This window comes from Chionomys nivalis, chromosome 5 (assembly GCF_950005125.1).
Source record: "Chionomys nivalis chromosome 5, mChiNiv1.1, whole genome shotgun sequence".
NCBI lineage: Eukaryota > Metazoa > Chordata > Mammalia > Rodentia > Cricetidae > Chionomys > Chionomys nivalis.
The window spans coordinates 25,404,538-25,421,908 of record NC_080090.1 but is presented as its reverse complement, the minus strand read 5'-3'; the positions used below and the strand labels follow the sequence as shown (position 1 = coordinate 25,421,908).

At 38.4% G+C, this 17,371-nt stretch overlaps 1 protein-coding gene across 5 annotated transcripts in view; it reads left to right on the top strand.

Annotated features, from left to right (window-relative positions):
- The window catches only part of Sfmbt1 (Scm like with four mbt domains 1), a 118,023-nt gene that overhangs the window by 90,487 nt on the left and 10,165 nt on the right, over positions 1-17,371 (top strand). For all 5 annotated transcript variants that reach the window (XM_057769830.1, XM_057769831.1, XM_057769826.1 and 2 more), the window contains 8 exons: positions 1,870-1,952; positions 5,673-5,799; positions 6,881-6,994; positions 8,880-8,922; positions 10,401-10,462; positions 11,100-11,239; positions 14,590-14,699; positions 16,174-16,349. In XM_057769830.1, coding sequence (XP_057625813.1) covers positions 1,870-1,952; positions 5,673-5,799; positions 6,881-6,994; positions 8,880-8,922; positions 10,401-10,462; positions 11,100-11,239; positions 14,590-14,699; positions 16,174-16,349 — 855 coding nt within the window. The remainder of the gene's footprint in view (positions 1-1,869; positions 1,953-5,672; positions 5,800-6,880; positions 6,995-8,879; positions 8,923-10,400; positions 10,463-11,099; positions 11,240-14,589; positions 14,700-16,173; positions 16,350-17,371) is intronic.

Below are 17,371 nucleotides of genomic sequence, written 5' to 3'. Positions count from 1 at the left end.
ATTCTCTGTATATCTTCATCCTGGAATAACTCTGTAGACCAGGCTGTCCTTGAACTCTCAGAGATCTGCCTGTCTCTGCCTCCCAGGCATTGGGATTAAAGGCGTGTGCTACCACACCTTGAAGTCACAGAGGTCAATCTCCCTCTGCCTCCCAAGTGTTGGGATTAAAGGTGTGTACTACCACACCCAACTACTTTTTCTCCCTTTTTTTTTTTTACTTTAAGAATTTTAACTTTTAGCCTGCATATATTTTTTAACATACTGTAAACCATTTGGAAGTTTTCTTTGTTTTTGACGCTCTCTTTACTGTATCTCTCTCTGTTTTTCTGACCATATGAGTCTTTAATTTATCAAGCAATCTCAGTAGGACTAAAGCCGTGGCTTTGTCGGCTGGATCCAGCCCATTCCTTAGCTTTCTGCCATTCCAGCCTTGTGGCTGAAGTACCCGCCAGAGCCTGTTCATCGCCACAACTCTACAGTGTTTCATGGTCCTTGCCAGCAAGCAAGCTGCAACAGTATTAAGCAACACTCAAAAGCTCCGTAGTCAGGACCGCCTGCTTGAAAGTCAGAATTTGCCCTGGCCGGACGGCCCACAAAGCCGGCATTTTAAAACAGCACAACTTCTTTCTTGCTACGGCTGAAAACAAACAAGCATGCAGTCAGCTTTTATCAATACCATTTAAGTGTTTCGTGGCAGGACCTCTTAATGAGCTGCAGGGTTTTGCAGCTAAAGCTGAGTCAGGAAGCCTCTCTTAGATGAGAGCACTTGCTTGCCTCTAGCAAGCAGAGCAGACCCAAGAAATTGCTGCTACCACGAAAACATGCTTTACTCTATTCTTTCCCAAGCTTTCTCAGGCATTCTGTAGATTCAGTGCCCCATGTCTGGGCGCCATAATACCATTTCTTTCTCTCTTTTTTTTTTTTTTTTTTTTTTTGGTTTTTTGAGACAGGGTTTCTCTGTAGCTTTGGTACCTGCCTGTCCTGGAACTAGCTCTTGTAGACCAGGCTGGCCTCGAACTCACAGAGATCCACCTGCCTCTGCCTCCTGAGTGCTGGGATTAAAGGCATGCGCCACCACTGCCCGGCTTATAATACCATTTCTTTGTGTTGAGATGTTCAATTAATTTTGTCAACCATAGAAGGGACATTAGAAATAATTCCCCCACTCCAGCTGCATCCCTGTGCCCATTATTCTCTCTACTGAGACTGTTAGACAGATTCTGTAGAATATGAATCTGAAAACAGTGTTAAGAGTATTGCAGCAGAGCCAAGGTATGGTGTTTTATGCCTGTAATCCTAGAATTTGGAAGGTGGTAGAGGTGGTGAGGCTGGATTGTCAATAGTTCAAGGTCAGCTTAGCTATGTAAGTTCCAGGATACCCTTAAGACCCTGTGTTAAGGGGGGGAAAAAGAACATTGTATTGGTATTAACTAAGACATGTTAAGGAAAGCAAATAGCTTATTGACAAAAAGTCCTCACTGGTTAAAAAGTGCTAATAAAATCGATAAGACTAAATTTCTATATATGAAACCAAATTCAGTCTTTTTAATTTTTCTTTTAAACTCTTGGCAAATTGTCAGTAACTAGTCACACCAGAGTACTGCTCACAAAATACCTGACTTGAAGTTTGGAAGTTTAAACACTTACTTCATTAATTTTATTACATAATTATAATTTTCCCAGAGTTATTCTGTTTTATAAAATTAGCTGTGTATATTCCTTGTTCAGTTCCCTAGCATGAAAAATATTGTTTGTATTATAGCGTGCCCCTCCACATTGATAAAAGTCCATAGATAACAGCATTAGGAGTTGTGATACACTTTGTCAGGCGTGTTGGGTGTGAACCATTGCTCTTCTGTTTCTGGGCAGGCTTCCGGAGCCAGGACTTTGACTGGGCTGACTACCTCAAACAGTGTGGTGCTGAAGCTGCCCCCCAGAAGTGCTTCCCTCCGGTGAGACCCTCAGCCATACCTTGGAGAGACATGTCCTCAGTTTATATAGTGACCACTTTTTTTCTTTCATTGTAATTCTTATATTTATACCTCATTATTTTCAAAACAGTATGCTGCACTCTTTTGAAGTATTAATTTAGAAACTTATGTTGGTGACATATTATAGTAAATAAATATTTAATTATTTCATGTTACTTTCCCTTCTGTCTTAACCATCATTATTTAGTTTTGATGACGTTTGGGTTAAAGTTTTACATTACATTATGTGATTCTAAAATAGCTCACTGCTGCAGCATTTTAAGATTTTTTTTCCTTTTTAAAATGTTTGTCATGTTAGTAATTGCTGTTTTGTTGCTATTTGGTTAATGCTCTTTGTGTTGATTACTAGTTCTTCCCATACCTTCTGGTAGCATCTTGTCACTAATCCATGAAGGCAGTGCAGTAGGAAGATGACTGTCCCTAGTATTTTTCTCCCTGGGAAGGCTGCTTTCGAGGCTTCCCATTCGGTCTTGTCACTGCCACACGGAGTTGAGTTGCCCTCGCCCTACTGCTGTGTGTAACTCAAGGCCTCTCTCCTCCTCTCTTGGCTTACTTGGTTGTGTGTGGGAGAGAGAGACAGTTAGAGATAGAGAGACAGAGACAGACATGTGCACATGCAGCAGCCAGAAGGGAATGTTGGGTGTCTTCTTGTTTCTCTTCAGTCTTTAAAAGGTAGGTCTATCACTAAGCTTGAAGCTTCCTGTTTCTGATAGGCTGACACATTCCCAGTGGGCTTGTGACATCCACTTGCCTCTCTGCACCACAACTTTGGTATTACTGCATCCACTGTCATCTCTAGCTTTTTAGTAATATTGAGGATTTGGGCTCAGGTCCTCTTGCTTTCACAGCTAGTGCTATTTCCCACTTGGCCGTCTCTCCAACCCCTGCTTGGGGTTTTGATGGTGCCTGCTATTGCTTAATAGCTTCTTAAAAATATGTAATAAGGACTATGTAAATTTTAATAAATTCTATATATTGAAAATTTCACTCTACTGTCATACTCAAAATTTAGCTTTAATATGAAAGTTAGGTTGGACATTACTTCAGAATTTTAAAAAAATATTACTCACTTTCTTACTTCTAGTTTTTTTTTTAAATAAAAAGACAATTCTTGACTTTTTTTTATGAGACAGAATTACTCTTAACTCTTTGTAGATGAACCTGCCTTTTCTCTACCCTTTATGCAAAGTTGCAGATAGCCTGCCTTTTTTCCTCTCATAGAAAATACAGAATCTCAGTAGAGCCTGGTGGTGCATGCCTTTAACCTCAGCATTTGGGAGGCAGAGGCAAATGGATCTCTATGAGTTCAAAGCCAGCCTGGTCTACAGAGCGAGTTCCAGACCAGCTATGGCTGCATACATTTCTGAGACCCTGTCTCCAAAAACAAACAAAACTTTACAGTTGGTCTTTTTGTTTTATTTGTTTGTTTTGAGATTTACTCTCACTCTGCAGTCCATGTTGGCTGCAGGCTTACTAGAGGCCCGAGGCTGTCTGTGGACTCGTATAATCCTCTTGCCTCGGTTTACTCATTGCTGGGATCATGAGTTTTTATTTTAAAAAATGATTTTTAAAATCTTGGTATTTTGTGTTTCTGGGCATGTGGTACCCTCAGAGGCTAGAAGACGGCATCAGACCCCTTGGAAATTGAGATGCAGGGTGTTACTAGCCACTACGTCAATTCTGAAACTCAGTTTGTAGACCAGGCTGGCCTTGAACTCTCCTGAGTGCTGGAATTAAAGATGTGTGCTACCAATGCCTAACATAGTGTTTTATGATGGGAGGAAACTTCATTTTCTTTTTTTTAAAAAAACAAAATATTTATTCATTATGTATACAATGTTCTGTCTGTGTGTATGCCTGCAGGCCAGAAGAGGGCACCAGACCTCATTACAGATGGTTGTGAGTCACCATGTGGTTGCTGGGAATCACTATGTCAATTCTGGCACCAAACCCGGGTCCTCTGCCAGAATAGCAAGAACTCTTGGCCTTAAGCCATCTCTCCAACTTTTTAATTTTTTGTTTTTCAGAACTACTCTTTGAATAGTTCTCTATTTTGTTTTGTTTTGTTTTGTTTTTTGAGACAACATCACTGACTTGACAGGGTCTGTCTATTTCTGTCTGGCCTGGAACTTGCTATATCAATAAGACAGGCTTTAACCTCACAGACATCTCTCCGCTTCTGCCTCTTGGTGCTGTGATTGAAGGTGCACCAGACCCAGCTCTAACAGCTCTTTACTTTTAGTGTGAAATAGATGCTCTTGTCTCCCAGAAGATACTAATTAGCACCACCACTAGTGTGAAGGTTTCCTTGCATGCTGTTTTCTCCAATTGCTGGTATTATCTGTAGCTTTTATATTCTTAAATATATCTGATTATTCTAGATTACTGCTTATATTTAAGAATGAGAAAGTGAAACAAACAAACAAACAAAAAAAAACCTGGTTAGAAAGTTTGAGCATGTTTGGATGGGCTTGTCAACCTTGATTTTTCTTACAGAGTGGGATCTCACGGGCCACTTATTGAGAAAAACTAAATCTTTGTGTGTTGTCCTAGTACTGTAAAAGATCTTTTCCTGTCCCTGTCTGGCATTATAGAGGCTGCGGCTTGGCCTTTACTACGCACATACCCTTAACAGTTATTTGTGTCCTCCTGCCCAAAGATCTTGTATTTTGTCTTTTCCAGAGAATAAATCTCACTTTCTGTAGGGAAGGGAATGACACAATTGCCCTGAGGTATGTAATAGTATATAATGGCATAATGTAAATGCTTTTTAAATGTTTCTGAAAAAAAAGGAGAAAGAAAGGAAAGGAAAAAGTCCTCCAAGCATAAAGATACCCGTCTGTAATTCCAGTGCTCTAGGAGGCTGAGGCAGGAGGATTAATGTAAATGGGAGGCCAGCCATTTCTCAATAGTAAAACCCCTATCTCAAAAAAACATTTTTAATTTAAAAAATTCACGACTGGGAATGTAACTCATCATCTCTTTAGAGTACGTGCTTAGCATGATGGAGCCCTGAGTTAGGACCTCAGAACATATAAACCAGGTGTGCTGGTGCATTACCTGAAATCCCAGCCCTTGGAAGGTGGAAGATAGGAAGACGATCAAGTATAACGGTCTCATCTTTGCACGTAGCAAAAGCTAGAGGTCAGCCTGGGCTGTGTGAGACCTGTCTGAAACAAAACAGAAGAAACATGCAAATCAGCCAGACCTTGTTTAGGCCACTTCTCCTGTGTCCAAGGGCATCAGTTCTGGTGCTAACAGTTAGTGCCTGCCGTTTTTTGCTAGGTTATGGCTTTATTTTTAAATATGTGTGTGCATATGTACACGTGCACTTGTCATGGCACATGTGGAGGTCAACTTGGTGGAAGTTTGTTTTTACCTTCTACCTTATAGGTTCTGGGGATCAAACAAGTACCTTACCGACCGAGTCCATCTAGAGAGCCCTAAGTTTATACTCTCAAAAACCAATAGCAATTTTATTGAGTTATCAGGAATTAAACAATTAAATCTCAAAACTTGCTTCCTCCTATTTTCTCTTTGCTTCCTTGAAAACAAACAAAACAAGATATTGCTTTACTGTAAATTTAGTGATTAAACACTGTAAAACATTCTAGTTGAGTACATGAATTAATACTAAGTATTAATCTAATTAATGAATTTGATTCATTGATTTTCTTCTAGTCAATTTCTGATCACCAGTTTAAGAAGAACATGAAACTGGAGGCCGTGAACCCTCTCCTCCCTGAAGAAGTGTGTATTGCCACCATCACTGCAGTGAGAGGCTCCTACCTTTGGCTCCAGCTGGACGGTAGGCCAGCACGCCTGACAAGTTTCCTGTGGCGTTTTTTTTGCTCTTCCTGCTCACCACTGTAGTGTAGCTTGTTAGACTTGGTGGACTTTGAAATAATGATATAATTTTAAATTTTAAGAAATGAAAGTCAATAAAAGCTCTTTAAAGTCCTTTATTTTCATAAGGGTAAATCAAAATAACATGTATTTTGAAGTTACCAAAATACATTTGTGTAACATTAACTGCCTCACTTATTGTAGTGGTGAACATTTTGGTTGCCCCAAGAAAATAGAACCAAGTAGAATGTAGACAACTTGATTTGTCTTTCTCAAAGTGATATTTAGTGATTGGGCAGGTTTGTGGATGAAGTTATGTAAATCCTCAATGCTTTAGCTATTATTTGTAGCCTGCTTTTTTTAAATCCTGCTACCAAATAGTCTTTAAAATGATTGCATTCTGTTTCTGATTTATAGAATTGATGTGTAATACAGTTGTCAAGGACAGTATTTACTGCAGACATCCTTGCAACATCTGCCAAGTTACTTTTCCTGATTTGAATTCATTGTTCTACATTCAGGTTTATTCCAAGAATGCAAGACAGTAGTCCAGTTAGTTAAAGTAAACGTGATATTTTGCCCTTATATTCTGGTTATTTCAAAGAAATGTCTATGATACTTGCTAGCCATATGAATGACACCAATCATAGCTCCAGTTGCTTCTTTGCTGTTCCTTTGCCAAAGGTCAATTTGTGTATTTACTTCCTTCTTGGTTCTTATAATTTATATATAGAAAGCAACTTATTTTTTCATAATATTTATATATCAAACTATATTACTTCCACGAGAAAGATTATTGCTTAAGAGATTTGTGTCTATATTTTTACAGTATTGTTTAAAAAGTAATGTGTAGGACTAGGCATGGTTGTGTAATGCCTTTAGTACCACCACCACTTGGAGGCTGAAGCAGGGGATTTCAAAGCTAGCCTATGTCAACCTAGTGAGATCCAGTCTCAAAAACTGAATAAACAAATCACATAAAACAAAAACACTTATAAAGAAAGATGTTTAATAGTTAAAATTTTGTTTTCTTAATCTAACAGGTTCTAAGAAACCTATACCTGAATTTATTGTAAGTGTGGAGTCGATGGATATATTTCCTTTGGGCTGGTGTGAAACCAATGGTCATCCTCTCAGTACTCCTCGCCGGGCACGAGGTATTATTTCTATGTCTGGATTAGAGGATTGGTTATCAAATGATCTCTTGTACAGGTTATGGTAAATATACACATTTCATAGAAAATCAAAATATTACCTTTTGTATAGACAATTACTGGAGCAAACTTTTATTAGATTAGAGGTCTAGGCTAAATTTAGGTAATCTTGATTTCTCACAGGTTGTAATAAAGGATTCCAGCAGGATAGTTATTATCTTAGGACTTGAACTGGGAAGACTCACCCTGTGTTTACTCAGATGATTACTGGCAAGTGTCTTAGTCCATTCTGGTTTTGATAGCAAAATTCTATAAAGTGATTTGTCTGCTGTCACAGGAAATCAAGTGATAGGGTGCTAGCAGATACTAGGATCTCTTTTCTGTTTCCTAGACAAGGCCTTTTTCAGATTTAAAATTTTTTTATCATATGTATATTAGTGTTTTGCCTGCATGTATAAATATGTATCATGTAGGTGCCTAATGTCCCCAGAGTTGATAAGAAGGGATCAGAGTCTCTGGAGCTGCAGTTATTGATGGTTGTGAACTACCATGTTAGGGCTGGGAACTAAACCAGGGTCTTCTGCAAGAGAGCAAATACTCAACTCTGAGCCTTCTCTCCAGCCCAGAGATGTTCTTGCTGAGTCCTCACAGGCTAATGCAGACTGCCCAATCTCTGGGCACCCTCCATAGGGTCACTACTCCCACTCATGAAAGGTCTGTCTTTACCACTACCACCTGCCTCACCTACTGTGGTAAGTAGGGTTTCAGAATTAATTTGAGAGTACAGTCAGACAATAGCAGCAGGAATTCATTTTCATAGACTACTGAACCGAGAAACTTAGTTCTTTGCTGATCATTGGCGGTCGAAGTTCTTTGTCAAATGGATCTCTTCATAGGGCAGCTCAGAAACTGGCTTCTATTGGAATGAGGTAGCCTTTTTTTTATAATTGGAGACCAGGTCTCACAGTGTAGACTCTGACTGGGCTAGAACTCAGTGGGTAGGCCAGAGTGACGTTGAATTCAGATTTGCCTACCTCTGTCTCCTAAGTCAAGTAGGAACATGTAACAATGTAAGAACAAGTGCTCTTATTTGCTGAGCCACCACTCCAGTCCCTTCACTCTCCTTTAGTTATATAGTGGGTTTTTTTCTGCATTTATTGTGTGTGTATTTATGATTGTTTATGCACATGTGCATGCCATTGCACACATATGGAAGTCAGAGAACTCCTGGGAGTTGATTATCTTTTTCCACCTAGTGGCTGTTGGGAATCAAACTCAGGTTGTCAGACTTAGTAGCAGGTGACCTTATCCACTGAGACATCTTGTCAACCCTCTATTCTCTTTTTATAACACGTTTTTAATTTCAGTGTATTTCCAGTGTAATTTATTGACTCTTTTATCACACTTTTATCATGACTCTTGGTGTCATATTTAAGAAGGGTTCTACAAATTCAGTGCCATGAACTTTTTTCATCTGTAAGAGTTTTGAAGTTTTATCTCTGTTTAGTAATTTGCTTTTATTTTTATATATGATGTAAGTTAAAAGTCTAGCTTTGTACATATGAATGTCTTATTTCCCGAACACTATGCTGAAAACTATTCCTGCTCCATTAACTGGTCTTTAGTGTCCTCGTCAGATCAGCCTTTCTTTTCAGTATCTATTTTTTCTGTTAAAGTATTTGTAGGTATTGATTAGCCTAGTGATCCTTGAAAATGTTGTTTTTTCTAAAACGATCCTAACCCAGAAAAATATTCCTTTGAATGTTAACACTTAAAGTCTAATTTAAATGTACTTGCTCATTATTTACATACAACCAGGTACCAAATATGCTGATTACAAACAAAGTCTTTGTCTTTAAAACATTTTTGGTGTTTTTTTTTCTTATAGTGCATAAACAGCGGAAAATTGCAGTGGTTCAACCAGAAAAACAGTAAGTAATATAATAGATGTCTAAACAGTTCAGGTTTGCAATTTAGAATATCTAGGGGAAAATAACTGTTTAAAGGAATATATCTCCTTTATGTTATTTTCTCAGATGGAAGCATAAACTTTTAGGTCAAATTTGATAGCTTATATGTTTCTCTTAGTATAGTTCTTTCCTAAAATTGCATTGTAATATTAGACATGGTGGTGTATACATATAATCTTAGCTTCTTTAAAGGCTGACTCAGCAGGATCATTTAAGGCAGGCTGTATAGTGAGTACCAGGCTAGCCTGGGTTATGTAGTAAAACCCTCATGTCCAAACAAAATTCTTATTATATTGAAAAAATCTTCAAGATGTTTTCCCAAAATTAATTTTTTTTTTAGCTTTTAGATATTGAAGGCATTTGAATAAAAGAGGGAAGTATTTGTCAAAGAAGAACAAGAGTTACAAGTCAGGGAATGATTTGTCACAGTGTCTTGATGTACAGAACAGCAACTGGACAAGAAAAGCTACGTTCCTCCTTTGAGCCCATCAGGAAACTATTTGTAGCATACTCTTACACACAGCCTTTGAGAAACAGTCGATTGGTAGTTGACTTGCATCTTAAAAATACAAAAGTTTTTAGGTTCTATAAAGAAGCAGAGGAAGCAAAATGAGAATGCCTTAGTGAAAAAAGGTACCAAGCTACAGGGCTGAATACAGATAGGAATTAGGGGTTAATTTAAGTTGTAAGAGCTAGTTAATAATACGCTTAAGCTAATAGACCAAACAGTTTATAACTAATATATGCCTCTGTGTATTTCTTTGGACTGAATGGCTACAGGACCATTCAGAAACTTCCATGTACATTGAGGCCCTCTCCGGCTGCATAGCGAGTACCAGATCAGCTAGAGATATATGCCAAGATCCTGTCTCAAACAACAGCAATCAAAATCCCACAAGAAATTTACAGGGGCCGGGTGGTGGTGGCGCACGCCTTTAATCCCAGCACTTGGGAGGCAGAGGCAGGCGGATCTCTGTGAGTTCGAGACCAGCCTGGTCTACAAGAGCTAGTTCCAGGACAGGCTCCAAAACCACAGAGAAACCCTGTCTCGAAAAATCAAAAACAAAAAAATTTACAGGGTTTATAATATAGTTTTGTAATTTCTGAACTGTAGTGTATTTATATGTATATGTATACATATATATGCATACACTTATATACATAATCACATGTCTATAGATTGTTGGCTCAGTTGTCCTATGCATGTTTTGTTGTTGGTGGTTTTTGATTTTTGAGACAGGGTTTCTCTGTGTATATGCATTTTAAAATAATTTCTACTTAAAAAAAAACAAGGTGTTGTGAATTAAGAACATTCTTCTATTTGATTTATAACTTGCCACATTTGTTTTTTTGAAGGAAACTAACCTGAAGACTTTGCTGGTATTAAAGTAATTTCACTGGTTTGTTTGTTTCTTTTCCCCTTTATTTTCTTGATCCAGAATACTCTCTTCAAGAACTGTCCATGAGGGCCTGAAGAATCAGCTGAACTCCACACACTCAGGTATAGAATTTGTGACATTGTGGAGAAGAGATCCTTGGTTACCTTTTAATGGTTCTATATAAAACTTTAGGCCAACTAGAGCTACATAGTGAGACTCTTATCTCAGAATAAAATAAAGCAAAAGCCCCCGTGTATTTGACATATTAATTAAGGTGGGGCTTAGGAGACAAGCTGTAAGTCTGGATAATGTTCAACATTCATCTCTAGGAATGCTATAGAATACATTATTGAATAATTGATATTGAAGAACTGGAAATAACTGACTATCAAGACTACTAGGTTCATGGAGTAGATCCTCTACTTCTTTTATCAAAAATGTGGACCTCTAGATTTGTGTACATTACCCAGGAATTAGTCAACATATATAATTGAGGATAGTGATAAACTCCATAAGTTAGCATAAAAGTAAGTATAAGATATTTAAGAACATTGTCAGACAGTATGTTAATCTTAAAAATATGTATTTACTGGCTGGGAATGTAGTTCAAAGCTTGCATAGCATGTACAAACTCCATATATACAAAAAAATATGTAATTTCAAAACTCATATAATGGTGTATAGGTTGGTTGCCACCCCCAGCTCATCATTGGAGACCTGGAGTAGAGTGTGAATGAATATTTGTTTCTTCATTTCCAGTGATGATCAATGGCAAATATTGTTGTCCAAAGATATACTTCAACCACCGGTGCTTCTCAGGGCCGTATCTTAACAAAGGAAGAATTGCTGAGCTGCCGCAGTGTGTAGGACCTGGGAACTGTGTTCTGGTACTTAGAGAGGTAAGGTTCTGACCTAGGACAGAACTTGGAAATTAAACAGGAGTCTCCCAGGCTCATACATGGAGAGAATCATGTGCCATTGATAAACAGCTATAGGTTTAATCAAATATAACTGTCATGTATGGTAGTTCCCTCTTAGCCATAATACAGTTCTAAGACATCAGATAGTGCCTCGAAATGAGAAAAGTAACAAGCCTTATCCCCCTCCCCCCCAAATGTATTGTATTAAATCTTTTTTGTTCTTGTAACAAGATGCCTGAGGAAGGTTAGTTATGAAGAAAAAGAGGTTTATTTAGTACATAGTTTTGGAGGCTAAAAAGTCCAAGACCAAGCATCCCTATTGATTTGGCTTGTGGTGAAGCTTTTCTTTACTCTGTCTAATCATAGTGAAGACTACATGTGAGGAAGAATTCTCTTGGCAAATAAGAAACTTGAGAAAGACTGGAAACCTACTGTCCCCCTGAGGTCTTGTTTCCAGTTTTTCTAAGGACCTCTTGTTTAAATTGCTAATGCTGTCACAAAAAAAGGAAGGGAAGGAGGGAGGGAGGAAGGAAGAAAGGAAGAAAAGAAGGAAGGAAAAGACAGATCTGACAAAACCAGTTTCCAGGAGAAAAGGGTATTTGCCTTTTGATGCTGATTACAACCCTCAGTGTAGGGAGTCAAGGCCACAGAAACTTGGGACAGCTGATCACATTACAGCTGAGGAGCAGAGGATGGATGACCTCCTTTTTACATACCCAGAACCCAACCCCAGGGAGTGGTGCTGCTCACTTTTAGGCTGCATCAATCAACATAATCAAGATGATCCCCTACAGACGGGCCCACGAGGAAGTCAGATCCAGTCAGTTCTTCACTGACACTCCTGCCCCAGGTTATTTTACAGTGTGCCAGTCTTCCACAATTAAACTGACCATGGCAGTGGGGCTGTGGTGCACGCCTTTAATCCCAGCAGAGGCAGAGACAGGTGGATGTCTGTGAGTTTAAGGACAGCCTGATCTATCGAATGAGTTCCAGGTCATCCAGGACTGTTTCACAGAGAAACCCTGTCTCAAAAAGCCAACAAACAAAGCAAAAAAAAAAAAAAACTAACCATGGCAACCTCCCACTCAGCCTCACTTCTTAAGAATTCTGTCACCTTGTATATCCATCATATTGTGGACCACGATTCTGACACATAAGCTTGAGGAGAGGATAAAATTTAATTAATAAGTTGGACATGGTAAGTGATTAACAACAATAACAAAATCGCAAATTATAACAATATACTATAATAAAAGATGTATGAAAGTCCTCTTTCATATTACCTTACTGAGATGTACCTTCTACTTGTTATAATGTGAGATCAGATCAGCCTACGTGACATTAGACTACTTCAAGGGTTGCTTGAGCCAGGACGTGCTCTGTGATATCTCTTGGACTGATCTGATAATTGGCACAGCCACTCAGAGGCCATGGATAATGTGGACAGCATGGGCACAGTAGGCAGAGATAATCAACATGTGTTGGCAGATGGTAAAGATTTCACTGGGGTCCTCAAAATGGTATACAGTTTACTGTGGGTCATATGTGGCTGCAACTCAGGGCACAAACCCATAGTGGAAACTGGGTACTACCATGCTGAATGGCAAATTAGCACACGATTGTTTCGACTCCTCAGAGATCATTCACCTAAGCAAATCTTCAGGTGGGTTCCCTTCTTTCTAAAAAAAAGTATTGGTCAGAAACTGCCTGAGCACTGTATAGAGGACACTGGAAAGCTGGGTGTGGTGATGCATGCCTGTAATTCTAAAGGACTCTCAGTCTTGCTTGTCTGTAACCAGCTCTTAGATTCATTGATTCTTTGTGTTATTTATTTTAGTTTCATTAATTTCCACTCAAATTTTTATTATTTCTTGTCATCTTTTGGATTTGATATGTTTTTGTTTTTCTAAATTCTTGAATTGCATCATTAGTAATTTATTTTGTGCTTTTTCTGATTTTTTTGGGGGGGGGGGTTTCGAGACAGGGTTTCTCTGTAGTTTTGGAGCCTGTCCTGGAACTCCCTTTGTAGACCAGGCTGGCCTCGAACTCACAGAGATCCGCCTGCCTCTGCCTCCCGAGTGCTGGAATTAAAGGCATGCGCCACCACCGCCCGGCTCTGATTTTTTTTTTTTTTTTGTAGGCACTTAGAGCTATAAGTTTCCCCCAGGTGTTTTGTTGTATTGTGTTCTCATTGTTACTTAGTTCCAGGAATTTTTCATTTCTTGTTTGACCTGTTCATCATTCAGTACTGAGTGGGTTAATCTCTGTGAGCGTATGTACTTAAGTTTCTTGTAGACAAAAGAAAAACCAAAAAAAAAAAATAGCCGGGTGGATGGAATGGCTGATAGGAGTGGTAGGGGCGTGTGCCTGTGATTCTAACACTTAGGAGGCTGAGGCAGTAGAATTTTGAGTGCAAAGCAAGACCTTGTATAAAGAAAAAAATGTGTATGCATGGGTTCCCTGTGAGATTGGTTTACAACCAATAAGAGGTTGTGTGGTATTAACTCGAGTCCATGATTAAGCTGTGTGTTTCTCAGGCTTTCAGTACCTTCAGCCACAGTGTGTTGCACTGTTTGTAACAAGTTTGAGGACTTGAACCTGTCAGTCTTCTAAAGGGCAAGGCAGAGTCTGAGTAACCTAGAGTTTGTGAACCAGACTCCTGACCATCAGAAGACTGATGCCTGCACAGTGTTCTCGTGCTGGTTTTTGTCAACTTGATATAAGCTAGAGTAATCAGGAAAGAAGAGTTTCTGCTGAGAAAATGCCTCCATTAGATTGTCAGCAAGTCTCTGTTGCATTTTATTGGTTAATGGTTGATGTAGGAGATCCTAGTGCACTGTGGGTAGTGCTAATTCTGGGCAGGCGGTCCTGGATTGTATAAGAAATCAGGCTGTGCAATTCTTGAGAAGCAAGCTAGTAGGCAGTGTTCCTCCATGGTTTCTACTTCAGTTTTTGCTACTAGCTTCCTACCCGGCATGGATTCTCCTGTTGAAAGACTGTAGCTTTTAAGTCAAGTAAACTCTTTTCTCCCCAGTCCCAAGTAAATACAATTGTCTGTGCACCATGATGGGAAAAGCATTTGGAAGTACATGCTAGGGTACTCTTAAATTTGTGGTACTTGTTTTTTCCTGAATGTTGTGAAGAATCTGATTACTCTTAATTTGTAGCTGACATGCTTTTGCTTTTACTATTTCGTTAACATTCTTAACTGGAAATAATCTCCAAAATGCTTTCAAAATGCGTAAGGTTGGCAAGTGTATTAATATTCTAATGATCTGATTTTTCTCCTCCCTCCTGAATCTACATTTCTGCCTTAAAACCCATCTCAGGTCCTCACTTTACTTATAAATGCAGCCTACAAACCCAGTCGTGTCCTTCGTGAGCTCCAGCTGGACAAAGATTCTGTGTGGCATGGATGTGGGGAAGTCCTAAAAGCCAAGTGAGTAGAGTACCTCACCCTCTACTCTTGTAGCTGCTGCAGCTGATTGTAGTAAAGAACCAGGCTGATTTTTTCTTTTATGTTATATGATAAAAACGAATTCTAAGAAATATAAATTTTAAGAAACATAAACATAACACTTTTATTAGAGTGAAGATAGAAAAAATTGTTTTAAAACTTTTGTGAAAGTTTATGAACATTCACTATTGCTTTCTGACCTGAGCTTTTTTGTGGCAGGGTAGCAGTTGGCATATCATATTGTCCTTGAGCCACACTCTGAGGATCACTGCTCAGGATAAAGGAAGATTTAATAAAAAGATGCTTTCAGAGTAATTAGTAAAAATAGTACTTAAAATTCAAAGCTGGGAAACAGAGCTCATTGATAGAGTGCTTTCCCAGCATACTTCAGGCCCTTGGTTTGATCGCTCAGGGAAATGGATAAATAAATGACTACATACACATATAAACTTTCACGTAAGATCAGAAAACAAAGCCTTTGTCTTTCTTGTTTAAATAACTTAATTTTCAAGTTGTAGTGTACCAGATTGTCAGGAACCATCCTTGACAAAAATACCTCTTGCCAGGGTATCAGAAAAACAGGAAAGAGGATGAAGACGCAAACAAAATAATAAAAAGGAAAACATTGAATACTGAAATCACCTGCGTTTAATTTCCAGTTGCTTAAAATACCCCTGACCCCAAAGATAAGATAAAAAGACTGTATTAACATGATACAAGGAAATGAACATACTGATTGAAGGTTGTGGGCTACATTTTATTTCTAGAACAAGACAAGTTTTGCTTACACCCTAGACCAAAATATTCTGTTGGCAAACCACTCACTGGGTGGAATCCATAGTTATCTTTTTAAAGGAGAAGGAACTTAGTTGGATTCTTAGACTTTTGTTTGGAGTAGAAACAGATCTACTTCTCTATTCCTGAAATGTAAGGTCTGGATATTAGCCACACCTGTTAACAGTAACCTTGAGACAGCAGAACTCTACACCTAAATCTAGATTGGACCTTTGTTTGAGGTAGAAACAGACAATTACCTTGAAGGAATAGAGATAAGTTCCAACTCTCTGACCTTTGGACAAGGTGGAATGGGCTCACATTTTTGGGCCTCCACACCAGATTTAAGTACAGAACTTTCTTTTTGTTTTAAGTATTCTCAAAGTATGGGGACTGGAAGGATGGCTCAGCAAATAAAAGCACTGGCAGAGGACCCAGGATCAGTTCCCATAAACCATATAACAGCTCACAGCTATCTGTGACTCTAGTTCCAGAGCATTCAAAACCTTCACAGAGACATACATGCAGGCCAAACATAAGCACACATAGAATAAAAATAATCATTAAGAGAATTCTCAAGCTCTGAAGTCAAGTAAAGCTATTTTCAACATACTTGTGTTAAATTTTTCTTAGGGTGAACATTGGTGCGATAAGTTTGGCATCTGATGTTTTCTGATTGTAGATATAAAGGGAAGAGTTATCGAGCTACTGTTGAGATAGTGAAGACAGCAGATCGAGTGCCTGAGTTCTGCCGACAAACATGTATCAAATTGGAATGTTGTCCTAACCTTTTTGGTCCACGGATGGTTCTGGATACATGTTCTGAGAACTGCTCTGTTCTTACAAAGACTAAATACAGTGAGTAATGGTTTTCAGATGTGTTAGCCTTAACATTTGTCATCTTACATCTTATAGAGATAGTCATGCTATCAGAGAAGCACAATCTTCTTCTTCTATAAAGGATCAGATGATAATATACTGGGGTCATGTGATCTCATTCTATTTTGTTGTTTTATTATATTTTATCTTTTTTAAAAAAATCTTTAAAAATAGAAGAACCAAGGAGGAATTCATTTTTGCAGAAAATTATATTAGAAAAAAAATTTATATTACTTTATTTCATAATCAGAATTATCCCCGCCCCCACTTGTTTCCTCTGTCCCTTCTTTTTTCCCTCCCTCCATGTGTGGTATTAGGTATTGAACCCAGGACTTCATGCATGCTAAGCAAACACCCTATCTCTAAGCTACATGCCAAGCCCCCGTTTTTTCTTTGTGTGTGTGTGTGTGTGAGGGGGTTGGAAGTGTTGTGGTCTTTGTTGGTTTAGTTTGACTTTGGATTTTTGGTTTTTTTTTTTTTTTTTTTAAACAAGGTCTTATTATGTAGCCCAATTACGCAGTATCACACCCAGCTCTTGTTTTGAAACAGTCTTTTTGTATAGCCCTGACTGCCCTAGAACTCACTGTGTAGCTTCGGGTTGCCTCAAACTTTCTATCCGCCTTACTCAACCTTCCAATTACTGGGCTTATAGGCATATACCACATACAAGCTGTTGCATGTTTTTGTCTCTATATTCTAAATTTTAATTAAAAACAAGAAGTATTTAGAATACCCAGAACTTTTAATTCTAAATAAAGAACAAATTAAAGTTGAAGGACTTTTTCTTTTTTAACCATAAAAGACAATTGTAATTATTGAGAAATTTATTAAAGAATAAATAGTGGGTTGAAATAGAGGATCTAGAGATAAAGTGAAACTTGCATAATCAGATGACTTTAACAAGGGTGACAGACAGTGAAGAAAGAACTGACGTTAGCATGGCACCAGTAACAGTGAATATCCAAACAGAAAAACAAAAACTGAACTTTGTTTTTTGAATA